At 39.6% G+C, this 25417-nt stretch overlaps 1 protein-coding gene across 1 annotated transcript in view; it reads right to left on the bottom strand.

The window, feature by feature from the left end:
- Window positions 1-23466, bottom strand: part of LOC126455857 (uncharacterized) — a 136464-nt gene extending 112998 nt beyond the window's left edge. Inside the window, exons 1-3 of the mRNA XM_050091619.1 lie at window positions 23403-23466; window positions 10658-10835; window positions 3687-3855 (exon numbers count right to left, since the gene is read on the bottom strand). Of these exons, the coding sequence (XP_049947576.1) occupies window positions 3687-3855; window positions 10658-10835; window positions 23403-23442 (387 nt within the window). The 5' untranslated portion in view covers window positions 23443-23466. The remainder of the gene's footprint in view (window positions 1-3686; window positions 3856-10657; window positions 10836-23402) is intronic.
- Window positions 23467-25417: the final 1951 nt, after the last annotated feature.

Here is a 25417-nt window from a genome sequence, read left to right on the forward strand (position 1 = left end):
TCTCCAGTCTCTCTTCAATCTTAGGTCCATTCCAGAACCTCACCTCTGAGTCTATCTCTTTCCTCACGACCACCACTCCCTGCACACCTAACTTCTATATGCTTCATTAAGTCCATAAACCAAGCCACCCAGGATGCCCAATTGTGGCCCGTTATTGCGCCACTACTGAGAGAAACTCTGCTTTGGTGGACTACCACCTTCAGCCTATTACCTACAACCTACCCTAAGACAACAACTATTTTTTCCACCAGTTCTCCACAGTTCCTGTTCCTTTACCACCTGGCACCCTGCTTGTCGCTGCAGATGCCATTTCTCTCTACACTAACACAACCACTGCCCATCGCCTTGTCACTATAGTACGTTACCTATCCCAATACCCAACTGACCATGTCATCCGACCCCCACCTCTTCCTTGGAATTGGTGGGTAAAGGGGCAGTGTGTGTTAGGCTGCCGGATAGGGTGGACGTAAGTCTTTATTTTGCATGTAGTCTTTATTTAAACAATCTGAGGCAGTAGCTCCATTCAGTGTGTTCACCATGAGGTCTGGAGTCCAACTGACCTAATACACAGTACTGTCACAAGAGGGTGCCCTCGTCACAAGGTCTGGGGAAAAATGGTGAGAAAAGGACTCAGCCTGTGTCCAGCTCCTGGAGAGAGGAAGGAGTTCACTTTATTTATTTTGAAACAATTTATTTAGGGACGGAAATCACGAAGTTTATTTATTACAATGATAAAAAACACACTGACATGCTTGGGGTCACAACCTCCTTCATCACCATCACCAGCTATATCCTCATCCACAATTATTTCTCCTTTGAAGCCATCGTCTACATTATTTTAAACTAATTTTTTACTACAGTTTATATTTTTTGACGAATAGCTATTTTGCAGCAATTTTATGATGTATTTTACCTATAACTCTTCTTCAGATGTTATAATACAGACTATTGTAATACATTTTATGCTAATAGTACACACTGTACTTATGATTGGCTAACAATGATGTCATGCACAAGATTGTGAGTGGGACTAGTGATATTTAAGACAACTCCTTGCCTATCCATTTAGCAGTTAATTCAGTGTCGTGGATCGGCGCAGCCTGCTCCATGGAAGTCCACCTGCTGTTCTGGGTATATGTAGTTTGTAATCTTATTTTTGTGTATATATGTTACTGTAAGGATCCCTCTATCTGTACGTGTATTATTTCAGAGTCTCAAGATGATCCTTAAGGATTGAAACCGGCCACTCCGATTAAAGGAAATTTGCGATCAAGATGGTTTTTTAATTATCATTTTAATATAAGATTGCTGATAATGTTGTCAAAAATTTTAAAGACTACTTTTATATGTGTATTTCTTTTTGTTTATTATGTACTGTTGTGCAACGTGTGCAAATCCTTGTGCTATGCCTATTATAATATAATTTTTCGTGTTGTTAAAATTTTTGTTCTAGTTCCATCTTTTCATTTTTTGTTTTCATTTTCTGTGCAGTTTTTTTTTTAAATTAACTGTACTTAGCAGCATATGTTACATGTTCTATGTAATTTGAATTGATATATTTTTTGTTTTGATCCACATCCCAGTGTCAAATATGTATAAAAGAATCACTGGAATATGTGTATAACCTCTTATCCAGATCCCACTCCAATCCTGAAATATCAGTTCCTTTAAAATCTTCATTCACACCCACACCCAACTCAAACTATAGTGACCCAGTGAAGGATTACCTCTCATTCTCCCATAATCTTAACTGGCAATTCTGTTTCACTAACTAGTCCCAAGCCATAACAACAGAGCATTCATCAAACTCTGCTAGAATAGTTCCAATACAAAACTCAAAGAGACATTTCTACTCTTCACCAAAGTCACCATCTCCAGGCATTCCAGAAATTCCTCAAAAACATCTCTGAAATTTATAAACTTCGTGAAACTGAGCCCTGAGCTATTTGTGACCTAAAGCCAGTCCACACTGTCATCACCCTCCTTGTTCCACTGTTGCGGATTTTGACTGTGAGGAGTATGTCCCAGTGAGCTTCATCAGCTCCTTATCACCATGATGTGCAATACTTTTCTTAATGGTCCCATTTCTACCACCCAGATTGAGCTGTGGAAACTCTTAAAAACTGCACAGTCCTCGCAAAGACTCACATCTGCCTCAAAAGACATCCTTGACCATCCTGACCTCTACTTACTGCCCATACACATAAAAACAACCATCCTGGCTGCCCCATTACAGCAGGTGTCAAAGCTCATATCAAAGATATCTCAGCTCTGGTAGACCAACACCGCCAAACCAATCTACACAGAAGGTGCCAATTGCTTCCTACAATATCTCAAATACATTCCCACTCCTCTACCACCTGGGAACCACCTCACTATCAATGCAAACTCTCTCTATAGCAACATCCCACAGTTTCTCCTAATGCCTTGTGACAGTGTACTATCTCTTTATTGTCACCCTAGACAACTTAAGCCTTACTCACTAACTACTTGACATTCAAGGGCCAGATCTACAGTGAAATCAGGTGAACCACTACAAGAATCAAGAAGACCACATCCTATGCCAACCTTCTCATGGGCTGCAAGGAAGCAGAATTCTAAAAGCTAGCCCACATGGCTGGGTACCGATTCATCAATTACATCGTTGTAGTCTGGACCTGATGTGAAGAAAAATGCCTCCACTCTCTGGAACAACTTAACTATTTGTCCAGAGTCAAATTTGCATGGTTCTTTCTCAAGTACAAAACTAACTCCCTTGACATTGACCTCCATCTCACTGAAGCTCGCATCCAAACCTCAGTTCACATAAAACCAATCAATGCACAGCAGTATCTCCACTTCAACAGCAGCCATACCTTCCATACCAAAGGCTCCCTATCCTACTGCCTAGGCATCCTTGACAAACATATTGGCTCCAATACTGAATATTTCATCACTTATACCAATAACATCTAACAGACTCTCCTTTCTTGCAGCAACGCCACAGATTTTGTTTGCAGACAAATCTCCTTGACAGCCCTGTAATTGTATACTCTCAGAAACACAGCTCCTGTTTTCAAATAAAAAAACTTAGAAGTATCACCTTTACACCCAGAAACATGACTAACCTCAAATGTGTATACAAGCCTAACCTCAAATGTGTATAAAAATTACTCCACTGGGCTCTGAAATCAGATCACCTGTTCCACGTATCTTTTACATACCACCCACTATTGCCTGTTATCATCCTCCTCCACTTGTAACATACTTGTTAAACCATTCGACATTCCCAGACCATTATCATTACCCCAAGATCCCATTACTGTACTATCTTTGGCATCCTACTCTCTTTCACACTTTTCCTTCATGTTTGCCTCCTCTCAACCTCACAACAGATGGGTCCCTCTCATGCTGGGGTCCAAATGAGGTGCTTCCTTTTCCCAACTTTCCTAACCTATTCCTGTTTTCTCTATGAGGAGGGAACTAATAGTTCTGAAAGCTACGTTATCTTTTTTTCTACTCCCAATGTATCTATCAGCAGCACTGGAATTTTACCTCCTGAAGAGAAGAACTGTTAGCAATTCTGTCACCTTGTCTTTTACAGTTTCCACAAATAAATTCTCCTTTCAGTACTATCTGCACAATAATTTATATAAAATCAATAATAAATGGAAAATTTTTCATTTTATTAATCTAAAGTTACTTACCTTTTCAAATGGTGTAAGTATAGTTACATCAATTGACTCTGTATTTTCTGGTAAAAATGACTTCATAAGTAATGCATGTTTCTCCTTCTGAAATCCTTGAATTCCATATGGGGAAACGCCGTTTGAAGGTTGTATTTCTGGATTAAATGTAATTCCATCAACTCTGAACCTATTGGACATGATTACAATTTGTATGTAGATAAGAGATTCATAAAAAAAGGTAAAACACACACACACACACACACACACACAGAGAGAGAAAGAGAGAGAGAGAGAGAGAGAGAGAGAGAGAGAGAGAGAGAGAGAGAGAGAGAGAGAGAGAGGAGGAGGAGGGAGGGGGGGGGGAAGAGAGAGAGCTATGTTATGACTTTTTAGTGTTTAATTTAATATTTAAATATGATCCTACAATTAATTAATTTGTCATCATTGCACAGGTTTAAAATTAATACTACCAGTTTACAGCTTAGCAAATATTTTATTTAATTTTAAAACTTCAGTCAGTATCAAAAGCATGACCATTTGAGATGGGTTACCAACAGAGTTACACAAAAGCTTTGCCAAAAGTAAGCTCATATCTTGCTGACAATATCTTCCTGGTATTAATGTGCAACGATCACAGTGATGTGAAATTAGCCTCATACTTAAGTGAGGCTGTGACAAAGGATGAAGAGTAGGTGTAAAATAAAATATCAAAACATGTCATCAGTAGCATGTAACTTGGTAAGCATGCTACAAACAGTGTCCTGATGGTCCTGGTTGCGGGGGGAGGGGGGAGGGGGGGAAAAGAAAAAAAAGGTAAAGAAGGCTGCCCTACTGGCACTAGGGGTAAGTGTTATTTAAATTTTGCATCATGGAGCTATGAAAACTACAGGACTTTATTGCAGAAAAGTAGTCAAGTACGATGATGCATATTTGCCTCAGCAGCATGATGATGCATGACTGATTGAGTAGCAATTTTTGGAGCTGGAATTTGCAAGTGGTATGATATTACTGACAAATCCATCTTCCAAACTATGCACACCATGCTGTAGCCACAGAGAATATTTCTGTCTTTGATGCTATCAGAATGGGAAACAACAGTGTGGTAGTGGATGAAATTTCACCATATTAAGCATTACATGGTAGCAAAAACATACTCGACCTCTTATCAACAAAGAATGCTAAACAAATTAAGCAAACTGTACCATCATGATGGACACAGGGAATAGTGACCACAAGATTGTCATAGTTAAGCTAAATATCGTAACAGCCAATTCCACAAATAATAAAAGCAAAATAAATATACCTATAAAACCAAATAAGAATTTTCTTATACCTTCCTAGGAGACAGTCTCCACTCCTTCAAAATTAACTATGTCAGCATAGACCAGATGTGCCTTAAATTCAGAGAAACAATATTCATGGAAATTGAAAGCCTTACACAAAATAAACTGAAAAGAGATTTAGCTGATCCTCTTCCATAGTACCCAAAACAGGTCAAAACACAGTTGCAAAACCAACAAAAAACAGTGTGAAAAATTGAAAACAATGAAACATTTGTGAGAGAGGTGATGTCTGACAGAAGCTCAAAATCTAGCATGAACTTCAATGCAAGATGCCTATAATTGTTTCCACAATGAAGCTCTGTCTTGAAATCCAAAGAAATTCTGGTTCTACAGAAGAATCAATACCTTTACTGTGCAACAACAGATGTAATGTTGCCAATGAGAGTGTCACTCAGATGGAGTTACTAAACATGGTTTTCCTAATTCCTTCACCAAAAAGACAAAATAAATACTCCAAATTTCGAGACAATAGCAGCTGCCATGGGTAATTGCTCCAAATTGTGTAACAATTAGGTTTTGTTCAGAGTATACTCCATAGTTGGCCGGCTGGTGTGGCCGAGCGGTTCTAGGCGCTTCAGTCTGGAACCACGCGACCGCAATTGTAACAGGTTCGGATCCTGCCTCGGACATGGATGTGTGTGATGTCCTTAGGTTAGTTAGGTTTAAGTAGTTCTAATTTCTAGGGGACTGATGACCTCAGATGTTAAGTCCCATAGTGCTCAAAGCCATTTCAACCATTTTTTTACTCCACAGTTAGCAATCAAATACAATCACTTGCTTGATGAAAGATCCATACCTAAAGCCTGGTAGACTGGAAACTTGTGCAGGTCACATCAATAACCAATAACCAAAAATGGAAATAGGAGTAATCTACTGAATTACAGGCCCATATCACTCACATTGATCTGCGGTAGCATTCTGGAATATATACAGTGTTTGAAAATTATGAATTACCTTTAAGAAAACGATCTATTGACACATAGTACACACTCAAAAACCATCAGTCTTGGCTGTTTACTCACATGAAGCAATGAGTGCCACTGAGAGGTATCCTCAGTTTGATTCCATATTTCTAGGTTTCTAAAAGACTTTTGACACTTTCCCTCACAAGTGGCTTCTACTCAAATTGCGTGCCTACAGAGTGTCATCTCAGGTATGTGACTGGATTAGTGATTTCATTTGAGAAAGATCACAATTTGTAACAATTGGTACAAAGTTGTCAAGTAAAACAGAAATGTTATAGGCTCCCTGCTGTTATTAATCTACGTAAATAATTTAGGAGATAATATGAGCATCACTCTTAAACTGTTTGCAGATGATGCTGCCATTTACCATCTCGAAAACTCAGCAGGAGATAAAAGTAATTGCAAAATGATTTAGACGATATATCTGATGGTTCAAAAAGTGGCATTGACTCTAAATAATGAAAAATGTGAAGTCATCCATGGGAGTACCAAATGGAATTCATTAAATTCCAGTTACACACTAAACCACACAGATCAAAAGACTGTCAGTCCAACTCAATACCTAGGAATTACAATTACAAACAACTTAAACTGAAATGATCACATAGAAATTGGTGTGGGGAAGGGGAACCAACGACTGCATTTTACTGACAACACTTACAAGACACAAAAGATCTACTAAAGAGACTGCCTATACTATGCTTATCCATCATTCTTCTGGAGTACTGCTGAATGATATGGGATCCTTACATAGGATATATGGAGGACACTGAAAAGGTTCAAAGAAGGGCAGTTCATCTTGTATTATCAGGAAATGGGGGAGAGACTGACACAGATATGATGCATGAGTTGGGGTGGTAATCATTAAAACAACACACATTTTTAGATGCAGGAAGAGATCTTTCCATGAAATTTCGGTCACCACCTTCCTCCTCCAAATGTGCAAATGTTTGTTGACACCCAGCTACATAGAATAAAATGATCATTGTAATAAAATAAGAGAAATCAAAGCTCATACAAAAGATTTATGTGTTGATTTTTCCAGCACACTTTTGACAGTGGAATGGGAGAGAAATAGCCTGAAGATAGTTCAACAAAGTCTCTGACAGGCACTTAGGTGTGACCTGCATAATAGTCATGTAGATATGCATCACCACATGTGATCAACAATGGGTTTCAGTTTCAGAGGTGTTTACACAAGGGTTGCATCAATTTATGATGACTGAATTGAATGTGTAATGTGTTTCTGTATTTGTGAGGAAATTCTCCAGCACATTGCCAAATAACTATCATTGAGGATACATCTTGAGTCTGCTGTCACTGATCAGAGGAGAATGAAGAAAGAGCTCAGAATGGTTCATACATCATCATCCAAACTGTAAAAATTTCAAACTGGATTTGTGAAACAGACCTTACACAAGATAACATATAACTGAAAAGCTTTGTGACAGTTAGGTATTGATACAAGTATTTTATGTGGATTTCATTATTTCATTCAGTCACTGTGTAGTTCAGGGAAGTATTTTTATTGCATATTTGTTGCTGAATGACTTCTCAACAGCTTGGTAATGAATATGCCTGTAAAACTGTTCTTCACGTCACTCCTGAAGAGGAAAACAATAATTTGTCAAATTTAAGTACTTTATATAGATATTCTTATTTTCATTTTGTACCATTAACTATATCTGTTAAACATGTTGCTATTTGGGATTGAAGATAACAATAATTTATTGTTTTACTTGTAATACTCCAATATCTGCTAAGTAGTAAATTGTAATTTAATATTCATGTAATTATATGTAATCATAATCTTGACATGTTCTACATCCATGTGAAACTCATCACTGTATGGATCCACAGAACATGAAATAAATAAATACTACCAGGAAAGATTATGCTGACACTGGTTTGGGATGCAAACAGCAATGTCTTGTAGAACATCCAAGGTGGCACTGTCATCAGCGCAACACAGTGAGACCTCTTAAAAGCTATAAAATCATAATGCAATGGATATTTTTCTACAGATGATCATGACAATGCCTGATAGGTCACCAAGGAAGGCTTCACATAGCGTGCTGTGTGATATGAGTCGTGGTGCTACAAGTGAGCAAAAATGTAATTATGGATGCAGAGGGCTCCATCTCAGTATGTGCCATATCTGTGGTGTCATCATGACATAATCTAGCCAATCAGATGTCCTCTGAGCATAAATGTGGGAGACTTGCCCATATAATAACAATCAGACTTAGCCCTTGATGATAGTAATGGAGACAGTATTCAAAAGCTTAGAATTTTATCAGAAATTTATGTGGCACGTTAACCAAGAACTTTTTATCGAAGGACACAATTGCAAAATACTTTGAAGCCATTACAATTCATGATCTGTTTCAGTAGATAATGCAAGGCCCCATACAGTGTGTGTTAATGGTTGTGACACTCACAAACCTGTAGTCTGAATCCACCACACTGATCAGAACTTGTTCTGAGTGATAACTCTATGCTTGGAACCTTTAAAGAAGCAAGTAATTCCATTTTAAAGATGAGGTATGCTATTCTGTCCCTTGGTGCTTGTGTAGACTCTGAAACAATAGTTTTCTTTCCTAAGAGAATTCTGACAGTTTTTAAGCTCACATGGGCTGCCATGAGCTTACAGAAAACTATACCAAAAAGCAATTCAGCTTTAAACTGTGTATCCACAAGAGAATTTAATAAATATTTACAGTTCTCACTTGATTTGTTCTCAAATCAAGTAGTGTGGTTGGGCACCACTTTAAGGCCAGCTTTACCAAAGTAATGAGTCACCTTAATGTGTTTGCTCATTATGTATTTACTGCTGATAGCTATATCATCACATAACAGTTATAGGAACAAAAATTAGTTTGTAGATGGAATCAAGTACTGATATCTGCCTCTAATATATCCATCTGCCATCCAAAAATATATTCTGGGTATAACTATAACAACATACAGAAGGTACTTTTCATTGTACAAGCCATTTCACAACTCTGTACATTGTTACTTCCTTGTTTCCAACCGAGCGAGGTGGCGCAGTGGTTAGCACACTGGACTCGCATTCGGGAGGATGACGGTTCAATCCCGTCTCTGGCCATCCTGATTTAGGTTTTCCACGATTACCCTAAATTGTTTCAGGCAAATGCCGGGATGGTTCCTTTGAAGGGGCACGGCCGATTTCCTTCCCAATCCTTCCCTAACCCGAGCTTGCGCTCCATCTCTAATGACCTTGTTGTCGACGGGACGTTAAACACTAACCACTAACACCTTGTTTCCATTACAGACTAACTGTGATTCATTAATCATGTAGTGCACAGTTTGTGCCGTTTTACTTTTCGTGAATAAACAATGGAAAATATAAGATGGAATAACAGCAATATGAAACAGAATAGACTGCTATTCACAATAAGAGAAACACTGTGTGGCATAAAGCCAGATCTGAAAGTGGACCAAGCTACTGGCCGGGGGTTTCCAAGTATAGAAAAATGCACACAAATGCACATAGTCACTACTCTCTCTGGGCACTAAGACCCAACTGTGGTGAGCAGCAATCTCAGATAGGATGGGTAGAAAGGTAAAGAAAAGGCAGGAGATGGTGAGGGAGAGTAGTGGGGTAGGGATGAAGGAACTGCTATAGTGTTGCCTGCGGAAGTGAGCAGGGATGACTGGCGGTCTGCCAGATACAGCATCAGAATGCTGTGCTTTTATGAAGTATGCAGCTTAACCATTCTCTGCATTATGAGGTAGTTGCCAGTCTTCATGATAGCTTCATGTTTTTCAAGATCTACCTGGATATTGTTAAAAATTTTATTGAATAAATTTTCATCATCGATGGCCACCTGGCATGCATTAAGTTGGAAAGTGTAGTTTTTTTGTACAGACAGAGATCATCTATATCCAGATAACTTCAATAAACCATTTTTACAAATGATATTTCAGATAGTTCTCATTGTACAAATCATCTTCATGTTTGAATGGTTAGTTCCAATAGACAATTTTCTACTGACCAGCAGTCACCAGCATATCTTTCACAGTTATCACCCATTCATTGTGCATAAAAACTGCCATATTTTCTGCATGCAAATTAGTACAAAATTATACTATACCAACAAATTTTATTGGATGACAAGAAGTACAGGTGTATGATGAGAAAAAATTCTGAAAGGAAAATGTAGTTAGCTTTTATTGGGAAAGTTCTTATCTACTCAGAAACTCAATTAAGTATCAGGGTACTGGTTTTTTAGTTATTTAATCACAATGTGAATAAGAATCCTTCAGAATTTGAAAATGAGGTGTGCAAAAATTGTTCACTCCTAATCATTTTGTTTACAAATGCCTGGTGTTACTATAGGTATGATATTTTGTGTGACTTTTTCTTCCCTCAAAGAAGTTACTCTTTCTCTTACACTGCATGATGAGATTTAGAAAACAAGATTCAAATGCATTTTTAAATTTTTGTGTGTATCAGCCCTCCTCAAGTTACTTCTTCCTAAGTGACCCATAGGTGAACTCTTCTTTCTCCATTTCCCATTGTTGAAATAGGTGCTACACAATAATGTTTCATATTGTTCACCCTTCCACATAATTACTCTCAGCTATGTGTTTTAGTAGATTAAGTAATTGTGACAAGTAAGTGCATTACTTAGCAATATTTTTAAATGAAACTTACGTATTAAGAAGAGCAGTACTCAACACTCGCACATCAGAGTTATGCAGTAACTCTAGTTTACGAATTATATCTATTAGCGTTGTAAGTGTTGCTGGCAGTCGATTGTCTCGTTCCATCAGTGTTTGATTTGAGTAGCAGTCGATGAGATTGCTCGGTATATTCCTTGCAAACACTCCACCTAAATAATAATGAAAAGTAAAAATTATTATACAGTCTAAATCTTTGGCTGTGTGTTAGAGAGGCAGTTGCTTTTGTGCAAAATATTTATAACTACAAAGTATGTATTACAATTAGCATATCCAGTTGCAAAAATGAATAATATAAGCCAAACTGTGTCTAAACGATTAACAGAGAATCTGAAATGAAACAAGTTATGTTATCTTCTACTTTTTCTTAGCCATTTTATTGTTTTTGCATCTCTGAATCAATAGCAGCACTATTTAACATTTTTAACTTGCAATGTCTTCATATCTCAGATATTATATTCAACGGTCAACTTTGTTCGAGTATTACCCTTTAATGACTATTTGTAACAATGATTTCTGATTTTCTTAACCAGTTCCCTAATATTCTTACACCTTCTTCCTATCCCCCATTTTCATATGAGGGTGACAATTTTCTTTCAGCTTAAAATATCATAAGCAGATATTTAATGTCTATTTCTCTTTTTAGACTTAAAACTTGCTACTACAATTATTGTCTATTACAATGTTTTGTCAGCTACATCTGATACACATGTCTCTCATTTCTTGATCTTTCAATTAACACCCACAAAGCAATGAATACCATATTATTTTTTATACTACAATTATTGTCTATTACAATGTTTTGTCAGCTACATCTGATACACATGTCTCTCATTTCTTGATCTTTCGATTAACACCCACAAAGCAATGAATACCATATTATTTTTTTTCCATCCCCTGTCCTCTTTTTCTACATAATGTTCCACATCTACATCTAACTCTGCAAAACCACCTTGAAGTGCATGGCGGAGAGTAGGTTATTAAGAAAAAAGAAAAAAGGAACAAATGGGAGTCAGTATCATACAAGGTCCATATCAACTTCAGAATAAAAACTGTCTCAAACATTGTGCATTTTTGTAGGTAGCTATAACAATGACTTACCACTGTTTAATAAGAGAATTAAATACCACAATCTACATTAAAGACACTTCGTGAAGAGAGCAGTACACAATAGAACAATCTGCTAAAATTATGCATATGAAGTTTCAACAAAGCTCACAATTTGCAGCATTGTCCCCAGAGCTGACTGTGGCCCATTGGTTCTGAGTTGAGTGGAAGGACTGAACCAGGGACTTTGAAGAAGGTTCTGTGACAAGCTGGGCTGCAACTTCCTGAACTTGTGCCATGGGGTTGAGAACTGTAGGGTCCCCATAAATGGGTCGGGGTGTGCACTACACGTCAGAGGCTTGTACTTAGGCAGCTGACTGTGTGTGGGGTGCACACAGGAATGTTTTAAATTATGGAACTCTCCCTCTGATCCAGATAAGGATAGCAGTAGGAAACCCAGAAGTATCAGTGTAAGATCAAAAGAAAGCCTCCCACAGGTGAGGGAATTAAAATCCTAGTTGTTAACCCCCAAAGCATTCACAACAGTGTGTCAGAGATTGGAGCACTCATAAAAAGTAGTGTGTCTCACATGTTATCAGGTACAGAAAGCTGGTTGAAATCTGAAATTGATAGCAGTGAGATTTTTGGGTAAATTTAAGTGTATATCGAAAGGATACACAAATAGGAAATGGAGGTAGTGTATTTGTCGCAGTAGACAAGAAACTCAAATCCATTGAGATAGATACTGAGGCTCAGTATCAAGGGTGGGCATAAAAAGATAACTGGATCCTATCGCCCCCCAGACTCACCTCCTGTTGTAACCTTAGTTCACTTGTACTTAAGTTACCCATCATACTGTAATCATCAATGGAAACTTCAATCATCCAACAGTTAAGTGGGAAAGTTACAGTTTTCTTAGTGGCGGGCATGATAAGGCATGCTGTGAAACTTTACTAAATGTCTTCTCTGAAAACTATATAGAACAGATAGTTAGGAAACTCACTCATGGTGGAAATACACTGGATCTAATGCCAACAAACAGAGCCGACGTCTTTGAGGATGTCCACATAGAAACTGGTATCAGTGACCATGACACAGTTGTGGCAACAATGATTACCAATGTACAAAGGATGGCTAAAATAAGCAGTACCTAAGTTCTGTATTTTAATTTGAAAAACCAACCTGTTACCAACTGTTCGTCTAAAATTGTGAGCCATATGTTTGTGACTATTACAGCGCCATCTATCACAAAGCAAAAAAAGTGGTCCAACTAAAACATTCATATTTCTTTACGTACTACACGAATATGTAATAAAAAATGGGGGTTCCTATTTTAAAAAACGCAGTTGATATCCATTTGATCTATGGCAGCGCCATCCAGCGGGCCAACCATAGTGCCATCTGATTTCCCCCTTCAAGCTAGACAAGTTTCGTTCTTCGTAGTTTTTTCGTTTGATGCTTATTTCATGAGATATTTGGCCCGGTCACTATCAATGGACCTCCCTGTATACATATATTCAGTAAACTACATAAAAAAATCGGTAGTGTCATACCTAAATGAGGAACTTGAAACTTTCAGCAAAGGGAAGGAACATGTAGAGGAACTCTGGCTCAAGTTTAAAAGAATACTTGATCTTGCTCCGGATAAATATGTACTCATTAGAACAGTTCATAATGGGAGGGAACCTACAATGTATACAGTCACTGTTAAGAAACTTCTAAAGAAACAGAGAGTACTGCATAAAGATGTAAAACAAAGCATAGGGCTATAGATAAACAGATGCTGAATGAAATGCATTTGGCTGTCAAGAGAGCAATGTGTGATGCCTTCAATGACTATCGTAGCAGAATATTGTCAAGTGATCTTGACAGAACCCAAAGAAATCCAGGTCATATGTAAAGGCTGTAGTGGCACCAAAGTTAGTGTCCGGTCCCTAGCAAATAAGACAGGAAATGAAACTGATGGTAGCAAAGCAAAAACTGAAAATGCTTAACTCCATTTTCAAGTGTTCCTTTACAAAGGAAAACCCAGGAGAACTGCCCCAATTTAATCCTCATACCACTAAAAAGAATAATGAAATAAGTATTACCATCATTAAAATTGAACAAAACACCAGACCCCAGTCAAATCCCTATCAGATTCTATACTGAATTTGTGGCAGAGTTAGCCCCTCTTCTAATTATAATCCCTCAAACAAAAAACCACATGCACTTTCCGGAAAAAGGCACAGGTCTCACCCATCTCCAAGAAGGGTTGTAGAAGTGACCCACAAAACTACCATCCAATATCCTTGACAAAATTTGTTGTAGAATGTTAGGACATATTCTGAGGTCAAACATAATGAGGTATCTTGAACAAAATCACCTCCTCAATGCCAACCAGCATGGATTTTGTAAACTTTGATCATGTGAAACCCGACTCACACTTTCCTCACAAGACATACTGAAAGCTTTGGATCAAGGAAATTAGATAGATGCTGTATTTTGATTTCCAAAATGCGTTTGACTCAGTACCATGCCTAAATTTATTGTCAGGAGTACAGTTATATAGGGTATTAAGTGATATTTGTGATTTGATTGGGGATTTTTTGGTAGGGAGGATGCAGCATGTTATCTTGGATGGAGAGTCATTTTCAGATGTAGAAGCAAATTTGGGTGTGCCCCAGGGAAGTTTGTTGGGACCCTTGTTGTTCATGTTGTATATTAATGACCTTGCAGACAATATTAATCACAAAATCAGGCTTTCTGCAGATGATGCAGTTACGCATAATGAAGTAGTATCTGAAAGAAGCTGAATAATATTCAGTCAGCTCTTGATAAGATTTCAAAGTGGTGCAGAGATTGGCAACTTGCTCTAATTCTTCATAAATGTAATATTTTGTACTTCACAAAATGAAAAAAAAACATAGTATTCTATGACCATAATGTTAGTGAGTCACTGTCAGAATCGGCCTGGGTGTAGCACTTTGCAGGGATATGAAATGAATGATCTCATACATTCACTCATGGGTAAAGCAGGTAGTAGACTTCAATTTACTGATAGAATACTGGGCAAGTACAATCAGTCTGCAATGGACATTGCTTGCAAATCACTTGTGTTTCTGGTTCTAGATTATTGCTTAAGTGTGTGGGACCTGTACCATATAGGTCTAACAAGGGATATTGAATGTATACAGAGAAGAGCAGCACGAATGGTCCTATGGCATAGTGTCACAGAGGTACTGAAGGAACTGAACTGAAAGACTGTTGAAGACAGACGTAAACTATCCCAAGAAAGTTTAATAACAAAGCTCCAAGAACTGGATTTAAATGCTCTAGGAATACACCACAACCCCATAGTATCCCCTTCATAGGGATTGTGAGGATGACATTAGAATAGTTATTGCATGCACAGAGACATTCAAATACTCATTGTCCCCACACTCCATATGTGAATGGAACAGAAAGAAACCCTAATAACTGGTACAATGGGACACACCCTCTGCCATGCACCTCACACTGGTTTGTAGAGTGTATACATAGATGTAGGTGTAGTGTAAAAGTGGAATTAAATAAAGGTGGAAACAATAATACATCCACAAACAGTGTAAAGTTCACAGTAATTACAGAAACAGAGAAATATGAATTTTCAAAATATACAGATGAGCCTAAATACACTTAGGTGACAAAAGTCATGGGATGCCTCCTAATAACATGTAAAATCTCCTTTTGCTCAGTGTAGTGTAGCGACTCAACTTGGAATGGACTCAGAAAGTTGTGTGAAGTCCCCCTAGAAATACTGAGTCATGCTGCCTATATATCCATCCATAATTGAAAAAGTGCAGGGTTTTGTGCATGAACTGACTGTTCCACAAATATTTGGTGGGATTCATGTTGGGCAACTGGATGGCCAAATCGTTCACTCAAATCATCCAGAATGTTTTTCAAACCAATCACGAACAACTGTGGTCAGCTAACATGGTGCACAGCCATCCAAAACAATTCCATCACTACTTGGGAACATACAGTCCATGAATTGCTACAAACAGTCTCCAAGAGGTTCAGCTGAACCAGAGGACCGAGTCCATCCCAAGTAAACACAGCCCACATCATTATCAAGCGACCACCAGCCTGCACAGTGTCTTGTTGGCAACTTGGGTCCATGGCTTCATGAGATCTGCACCACACTAGGACCCTTTGACCCTACCATCAGCTCTTAGTGACTGACCAGGTCATAGTTTTCCAGCCATCTAGGGTCCTACTAATATGGTCACAAACCCAGGAGAGGCAGTGTAGGTGACACTGTGCTGTTAGCAAAGGCACTTGCATTGGTTGTCTGCTCCCAGAGCCAATTAATGCCAAATTTGGCATCTCCACTATATGGTGAGTAGCAATTTCATCGTAATAATATTGTCAACAAAAGAAGAAAGAAACACAACACAAAAATTCTATCACATAAATTTAATGCTGCCAAAAGTAAAATTCACTTGAGGAAATAGTACTTATCTTCGATAGGTGAAATTCTGAGTCGGTAGCACACAGAATTACACTTCCTGGAGGTAAGTACCGGCAAATCATTCTGTCTTTTTGTAATTTTATAAATAAAATACCAGATTTAAACCCTTGTGGAATGAACAAACCATAATTTAGATATAGAAATGATAGTATAAATAACACAATGTTGCAAAATGATATAGATGTTGAAGGTACAAACTGAATTTAAGAGTAATTAATGCCAGAAGTGTTAGAATATTTATTTAAATATTTGCATTAAGTGTCATAGTTACTGATATGGTAAGAACTGTCTTCTTGCTATTGTCATACATTATAGCATATTATCAGTTGCAAGGAATTATATTACTCACAAAAATCTCTTGACAAAATCTTCTGTCCTGGTATGAGTTACCTCAAGCAGCATAGAGCATAGTAGACAAGGTGCATGTGTTATAACCTTGTATATAATACTAAGATATGCACTGCTTCACCAGGCTGCTGACACACAACACTTCAAATATTCTCCCAAGAGCATATGCAGGGGCCAGCCACCAGAGGCCGCTTGTGGTGGGTCACATGACTCGTGCACACGCACACAGCATAGCATCTGCCACGTCATCTACCGGAGCCCTCCTCTTTATACATGCAATGCAGCAGGCACTTGATCTTACATTGTGGAAATACATATTTCCAGCAGCTGCAATTATCAATACCTGGACTGTTTCTATGTTTTTGTCTATGTCCTTAATTGTTGTTTTCTTGTATGTGGAAGAAGAATAAACTCAGGTTCATCATGGCTGTGCTGTTGCTTGCATCTTACAGTACGATACAATTAGTGACAAGTGTCATGTTCTTTTCCATATGCTCAGTCTGTCTGGCTGTTCCTTCAGTTCTTCTGTCATGGAGGCAGTGGTCCAATGCCTCTGCAAGCAGCAGTAGGCTCTTACAGTTGCTGTCATGAAACTTTAGCCACACTGACAATGCAGGCTTTTACACTGTTGGTATACCCTCTACCCTTTCCCCCTTATGAAGACACGGCCGAAGACTAGGATGCTTATGAGAAGTGGCTTCGGCAACACTTCCTTGCTTTTGTTTTCACTGATGGAAACATTTGTAAGGCTTTGTTCCTTTCTCAGATTTATCCTCGGATCTACCAGTTCGTGTGCCAGTTATCCCCACTTCGGGGAACTGCGCCACTTTCGTTTGATGAAATATGTGAGCTGTTGTCCAGTTATCTTCATAAATGGATGCATTTAATTGCAGCACTGTAATTATACTGTCATAAACAGCCCCGCCAGTCTAACTGGGCTTGGGCATCCAAACTCCACAGCCTCAGTCCAAATGTCAGTTTGTTACTGACAGTCATCATGATTCCTATGTTGATTGTATGGTCCATGAAACTAACATTCAGATGGCTACTGACATGGAGGTGCATCAGTGCACACTACAGTGCAAGAATCCACCTTTGGCTGAAGCATTAAATATTGGTCAATCTTTTGAGGCACCTCATGCTACTGCTGATTATACTGAAGCTTGGTGCAACATCGCCGTGGTGGCTTCTGTTCCTGGTCATTGGGTGTCAGTAAGTTCTCAGGAGGAAGACAATATGGCAGCTGTACAAACACAGCGTCTGCACTGCACTGACAGTGGCATACCAAACAACAACCACAGCAATGGCAGCAATCTGTGCTCCCATCTTGCCCATACTGTTTCATGCAACTTTATAGGTCCCTGTGCCCTAAGTGCTGGATGAATTGCAACAACTACAGGAAAAAAGGACATATTGTGTCCATGTTTTGGTCCCAGTACCTTCTTGCAGAGATGGACATGGACATTAACTGTATATCTCCAGTGCTTACAAATCATGACAAACTGTTTATTGAAGTGTGAGTGATGGACAAAGTGCTCAGACTACAAGTGGATGGAGATACATTTGTGACTTTACTGAACACACAAACTTGTGTGGATTTTGGTATCTCTGGCATTTTCTCTGGTTACTCAACATTTGGTGAGTTACAACAAGCAGCACATTCCAATTACGAGGCAATTTATAGCTCCCACTATGTATAAATCTGTGGTTCGTTCCTTGACTTTTTTGGTAGTGGATGATGCTGGTGCCACAGTTTTGTTTGTTCTGCATGCTTTCAATGGTTTTGATTTTTCCATTTCAGATACAGTGCGCCTCGTTTTGAAACAGATCCCTTGTCAATAGTTAGAGTCTCTGTGTGTTGAGTTCTCATCTCTTTTCTCAAGTGGGTTAGGTTGTGCCACTAATTTTGCAGTCCACATTACCCTGAAACATATCGCATGGCCACACTTTTTTGTGTGTGCCTTATTTCAGTGGCTTTGCATGATCAATTTAAATCAGAATCACACAGGCTGACTTCGATGGGAGTCATACAGCCTATTACATGATGTCAGTGGTTAAAAAGATTGACTGGTTGGCTTCGCCTCTGCAATGACTTTAATGTTTCAGTTAACACACAATCTATCATTAACACCTACTCCTTGGCCCATTATTGGCTAAACTCACTGGGGCTTAGTTTTTTATTTTTTAAACTAATTTATGTAAAGCCTTTTCACGGGTTCTGTTGGATTGGGATTCCAAATGGCTCTTTGTGATTAACGCACCTTTTAGGCACCTTCCATTCAGTGTGGCTAGTGCCCTGGAACAACTGATGATGTCCGTTCTGTAGTACATCAACTATGTCGATGATATCACCATGCTGTGTGCACCCACAAAAGAGCATTTACATACCTTATGCACCTTGTTCACAGTCCTGCATACAGCAGAGTTGAAATGCAACTTTTCAAGTTACACTTTTTACAGCCATATAGTGTGAATTTGGTGTTTGAGGGTTCTCGGGATGGTGTTAAGCCTTTACATCATCATGTCACCATGGTCACAGCTCTGCTTCGCCCTACAAATGTCTAAGAACTCCTAGAAATTTTAGGTAAAATTCCTTACTACTAAAAAACTTATTCAGGGTGCCCATCCGCTCGATGAGTTGCTCCACAAGAATGTTCCTCTTCAGCGGATGCTCGCCTGCAAGTACACATACATGCTTTTGAAATCTAAATTACATTATGCTTCTTGTTTGGCTCCTTTCCATCCTGGCCAGCACACGGTTTTTGCTACAGTATGGACTCAGGGCCATTCTCACACACTGATATGAGGATGTTTCGGGATGTTCAATGGCTTACATGTCAAAAACACTCTACTCTTCTCAGCAGCACTACTCCATAGTTGAAGAAGAAGTGCTGACTATTGACTATGCCCTCAAAAAATTCATGTGTTCTTGTATGAAAGTTCCACCTCACTACTGACCACCTGCCCTTAGTTTCATTGTTTAATCCTTCTGCTTCATTATCCGACAAAGCAGCATATCACCTGCAGCAGTGGGCCTTGCTTGTGTTGTTACAACTGTGAAATACGTTTTCAGTCTACTCCACAACATGCCAGTGCTGGCATGCTGCCCCCAGCTTCCAATAGGACCAGATCCTACTTTTCATCAGGACGAACTTTTTTTTCACTTAGATGTTGAAGTGTAATGTACAATGGAAGGGCTTACATTACGGGCTCCAGAATCCCAGCTGCTGTTGCTGCCAATCTGGTTTTGCATCAAGTATGGTTGGCCAGGCAGGCCTATGCAGGGCTTCTGATTCTTTGTGTACCTATTTTGCCGTCTGTCACTGCCTTTCAGTATTTGATGGTGTTGTTTTCTCAGCTAAGAGTGGCTGTCACCTAGGGTTATGATCCCAACTGCCCTTCGGTGGGATGTGCTTCAGCTCCTACAACAGGAACATTTCAGGGGGGGGGGGGGGGAGGGGGCCTCATATACCAAGTTTTTGGCCTGTCGGCAAGTGATCTGGTCCGGTATCAACAGTGACATTGTACATCTTGTTGCGGCCTGCTCTCTGTGTGCTATCCAAGAGGTTGCACTGCAGTTGATGCTCTCTCCCTGGCCCACACTACAGTGCCTCTGGGAACACATCCATGTTGATTTCGTGGAACCCTTCCAAAATTCTTCCTGTTTGTAGGTTGTTGATGCTTTCTCTAAATTTCCATGTGTTATCCGCTGTCCTTTCAATGTCAGCTGCAGCTATGAGTAAGTCTTTCTCCAAAAATTTTCCTATTGAAGGACTGCCTTATATGCTCGTGACAGGTAACAGTCCTCCGTGTGCCTCAGGCATTCCATAATTTTTATGCCCATGAAGACATTCACCGAGAGGCTGCTCCTCCTTTTCACTCTGAATCTAATGGTGAGGCAGAACAACTGGTCCACGTGTTCAAAGCTCAAACAAAAATGTTTGTCGCTAATTCCTCCATGAATGACGCCTTAACACACTTCTTAAGTTCCTACAGGTTTATACCCATGGGGGATTGGAATCCAGCTAGGATGCTCCATGCTCCTCAGCCATGCACCCTCCTGAAGGTGGTCACAGCACTTCACCAATGCCCGTCAGTGTGACCCTCGTCATGTTCACTCCTGGCTCTGTGGTCTAGGCTTGGGGGTTCAGCCAACAAAGTGAATTCCAACCACAGTCCACAGCAGCTAAGGCCACTGCCTCTGCATGGTGCACACCAGAGATGGGCTGGTGGTGCACCATCACGACTGGCTACGTCCTCATACCACAGTGAGGCTGCAGGTCTGACACTGTGCCTCCACCTCCTCCCTCAGCACGTGTCCTGGACTCATGCGGTGTCCCTGTTGTGGGAATGGACTCATCCTCCTTGTGGATGTTGCTGCCTTCTGCCTCTCCTGCATGGTCAAGCCCCCTGGTGCCTGCTGCCTGGCCTTCGCATGATGATGCATCTCTCAAAATAAACAATAATGCCATACAGTGCCATATATCACAAGATTTCGTGAATTCAAAGTGCTTCACAAGTGCTTCATTAGAAAACTTGTGAAACGGTTTGAATTCATGAAATCCAGGGATATATGGCACAGTATAGCAATATTGCTCATTTGAGAGATGCATATGTGGCCTGAAGATTACATAGTGGAATGCCGACACTGATTGTAATCAAAATAAAAAAATAACATCTCAATTACAAGGCTCCACTTTCACAGGAGAGGAAGGAGAAATTATCAGCAGGGCACAAAATGTATTAGGAATGGAAGAGAGCATCGAAGAACTAGTCATAAGCACGCATTGGAGGGCTTAAATCAATAATAAAAATACACGGCTGTTGGAGAATTTCATAGATATTGACAATCATGGCTCATGCCACGTGATTTCGCCAGCCAATGACAGCAGATATTCAGAGCATAGGACGTGTGATGTAGTTAGCCAATAGCATCACTGTTAAGTAGCGTGAACACACAAACAGGAAAAGTTAATGGTTTATATTAATGTACATAGTGTAGCTACAAGAAAAGCTAAGCTTTCGCGTATAATGTTCGTCTTTTTGCGTTTGTTACATTTTAAGATACAGCACACAAATGTGGCAGTAAAATTTTAAATAATGACGTTAATCTGGTCTTCTGGGCTTGAAACTCTACTAGGAGGCTGGTCCTCAAAGCGTTTAGTTTTAAATGAGAGTTAAACGCTCTGTAATTTAAGAAATTCATTTCACATTCTCACACTGCATTTTGCGTAAATGGAAATTTACTTTGAAAGTAACGCTTTTCAAAGCACCATTCACAATATCTTCCCGCGATCTGTTAGAGATAGGTTCACTTGAGCGCCAGAAAACAGAAGTTACTGCGCATGGGCAGCTCCGAAAACGCGTATGTGTGTGTGTGTGTGTGTGTGTGTAAAGAGACCGTACATGGCGTCATAAAAGAAATAGAACATCAAGGGCTTCTGGAGCATCGGAATTTCGTAAACCATACAAAAATGCGTAATTCAGTTTAAATTGCACATTCCTACGCCCAGATTGACAATGACGTAGGCCCAACCTGATATTATGTTTTTCAGTGCTGTTTTCGGGATGCAAATTTTCTTGGAGTACCAGTACTGTATCATCTCATGATTGGTTCTTTATGATGCCAGAATGCCAGACGACGAAAATGTGCATTTGAAATTCAGTGAACAGTTGAAACTAGCTAACAGTGTGGATTGAAATACTTCGTTTCTAACAAATTGACCGCCTCTGCGGAAAAGATTAATAAAAGCCACATTTGTTTAACAAACTGACAAAAATAACTTCATTGTTCTGCAAGGCGATTAATGCTTGTCTGCGTGGAAATAAAATAAAATCAGAAAACTGACACTAATAACATATTTTAGCCTTCCGTAATTATGTGAATGTATTTTAATTCACTTGACAGCTCCCAGCCGTTTTGTTTTGATTTGACGTGAGAACTGTAAACGTGAGGAAACAGCAAAATCACTAAACGTAAACACGGCTCACGTGGAGACTAACCCCCTCCCCCACTGCAACCCATATTGCTCCACGCAGGAGCGAATCTGGCAACTTGTGCGTGCCAGAAAAATCTTTCCCGTAAGCATCTGACTGCTTGTCACTACTACTGCAACAGCTAACAGCCATACTTCCAAAAGTTTCAAGCAGCCGGAAGCGGGAAGAGGTACTGCGCATACGCAACTCAACTGCGCATGCGCGTGAGACCGCTGGCAACTGCTCAAACGAACTTGATATAAACAGTTGTAACATGACGTTCATCGGCAGAAGTTTATTGTTACGCGGTATTCCACAGTCTTCGTCCTAAGACCTTTGACACATTTTGCTGTTTATCAGTTCTTATCAGTTAAACCTACAAAAAATTAACTGAAGACTAAAACAATGAAAAATTCCCGGAGCTCTAAAAAATTCACAGGTTTTTTCCCCGGATGAAAAAATTCCTCGGATTTTCCCGGTTGTCCCGGAGCGTATACACCCCGCTTTAGCTGCAAAAAAGATTATCCCACATAACCTTGATCCCACCCATTCATCCTGCGAAAGCCAAATTTTAGCTCCAACTGCAGCAATTTGACTGTTCAAAAGATCAAGAAACACTTTACAAAGCGGAAGAAATACTTCGTACCTGATTAAATATGGCACTCCACATTTCTGCTCAGTTAAAGAAAAGACAAGACAATGAGAGACATGGGTTATGAAGCATTTAATGACTGGTTTACAGAAAATTGTCCTATAAGGGAAGCAACTCTTTAATGTAGACTACAGTCTTATCTTAGATATTTTATTACTTTTGTGGAAATACTGAAACAAAAACAATGAAAAATATACTTACATGATGAAATGAGCAGTAGTAGTAATGTAAAACACTTCATTATGGGAAGACTGTTTTCAATTGATTGTCCTGCAACAAAAGACTTAATAAAAATTCATGCTTACTGTTAGAAAAAACTTTCATGGGAACAATGGTTTATAATAAAATCAAAATAAATATTAACACTGATTATTTATCAACTGCTGATACAGAAATGAGTAGAGCAGGACTGTGGTATAATCACAAACTAAAGACTCATTAACTTTTGGAACTTATAACAGGAAAGGAAAAAGGGAAAGGAGTGGTGAGATAAAAGATGCTTGACAGAAGTAAAAACTCACTCCATATCCTAATCCAATCTCGATATTTTTTAACTATGAAAACTCTCAAACGTTAATAACGCAAGCTTAAAAAATACTATGACACCAGCCTTGCATCCTTCCACAATATGCCCATTGCCACGTCCCATTGCTTCCTAGTCCAAGCACGTATGGAGTGCAGGAAGAATGATTGAATGCCTTTGTGCATGCAGTAACTATTCTAATTTTATCCTCACGATCCCCACATGAGCGATATGTACGGGGTTGTAGCAGATTCCTAAGAGTCATCATTTAAAGACAGTTCTTGGTATTTTGTTAGAAGACTGAGCCATGCTCCGGCTCACGTTCGTGCCGTTGACAGGTTGGCGTCGTGTATTCGGATTGTGACCCCTCGTTTTCTTAGTGCGTTCAGTGGCGCCACTACGTTTGCTCGCTTTGTCTGTCCATGAGTGGCAGCAGCGGCATTTATCTATAGCGAGTACTGTGGCACTGTCTTTGGAGCGACCTCTAATATTTTTGGGTCGTCGTGTGGGAGTTCAGTTGAGACGGAGGACCAGTGAGGTCCTCACAGACCCAGGACTCGCCGGGACAGCTCACAACACATGCACTACCCGATGGAAGGATGTGGTCACGAGAGTGCACGACCACGCCAAGGACCCGATTCAGCCAGTTTAAGTTGAATGAATCGTTATATCCGAGTAGTGAAACCGCCACCATTGTGTGTGTATCCGTCCGCCGAAGTCCTCATGGTAACAAGCTGTTAGTTGGCGATTCATACTGGGACGTTTGCCTTGCCAGACTTGATCGAGAGTGACCGTTGGTTGGTCGTTCGGTCGCTCGTCTCAACGGACGTCGTGTATTTGGTCTTCCCACGGCTTCTGGGTTCTCTGAGTTTGTGTCGACTTGCAATTCGCCCTTGTTGCTCCACAGTGACTGGTTATAGTACTGTTTGAGTTGTTTGTGCAATTGTTTTCGCGGATCCGTTTGTATCTAGTGCGGTTTTGAATGAGCAGTTATTTTAACGCTGTCTGCGTACTGGATTCGTGGAGGCAACTTGTGATTACCTTGGATTATTCTTGCGTTTGAACATGTTCTCTTGTACAATGTTTGTCGTTTTACGATGTCAAGAGTGTAGTCTGCCTGTCTGCCTGGCATGGGTTATTCTATTGTGTATTGGGCATCGCACGTTAGGTAGATTTTGTGAGAATGTTGGTATTGCGTTTAACTGTGACTGGTTTGAGTTGCCATCCTGTTAAGTGAGTATAGCACTTGGTTGCCTGTCTCACCTTACTTTCGTTTGAGGGTCTTTCTCAGGTCGATCCTTGGAGCACTGTCTGTGGATCACTCCCTTCTTTATTTGGGCTGATTGTGTCAATTGTTTAAAAAATAATATTTTGTTTAAATTCTTCCTATTGCTTGTGGCCTTCAGATGACAAATAATTTGAATTCTTCTTAATAAGGCCTTCAGCTGTGCGTGTAGGTCGTGTTACAGTCAATTTTTTTATTTGGTTGTTTAAAAATTATTTCGGTATTTTTGACGTGTAGTTGTCTTCCTCATTTGTAATTCAGGCCTTCAGCCGCTAATTGTTCTGAAGTACTGCTTGTGGCCTTCAGCCGACAAATAATTTTGAATTCTTTCTTAATAAGGCCTTCAGCCGTCAGTGTAGCTTGTATTACAGTCAATTTTTAAAAATGATTGTTTTTAAAAAATTATTT

This window comes from Schistocerca serialis, chromosome 2 (assembly GCF_023864345.2).
Source record: "Schistocerca serialis cubense isolate TAMUIC-IGC-003099 chromosome 2, iqSchSeri2.2, whole genome shotgun sequence".
NCBI classification, from domain to species: Eukaryota; Metazoa; Arthropoda; class Insecta; order Orthoptera; family Acrididae; genus Schistocerca; species Schistocerca serialis.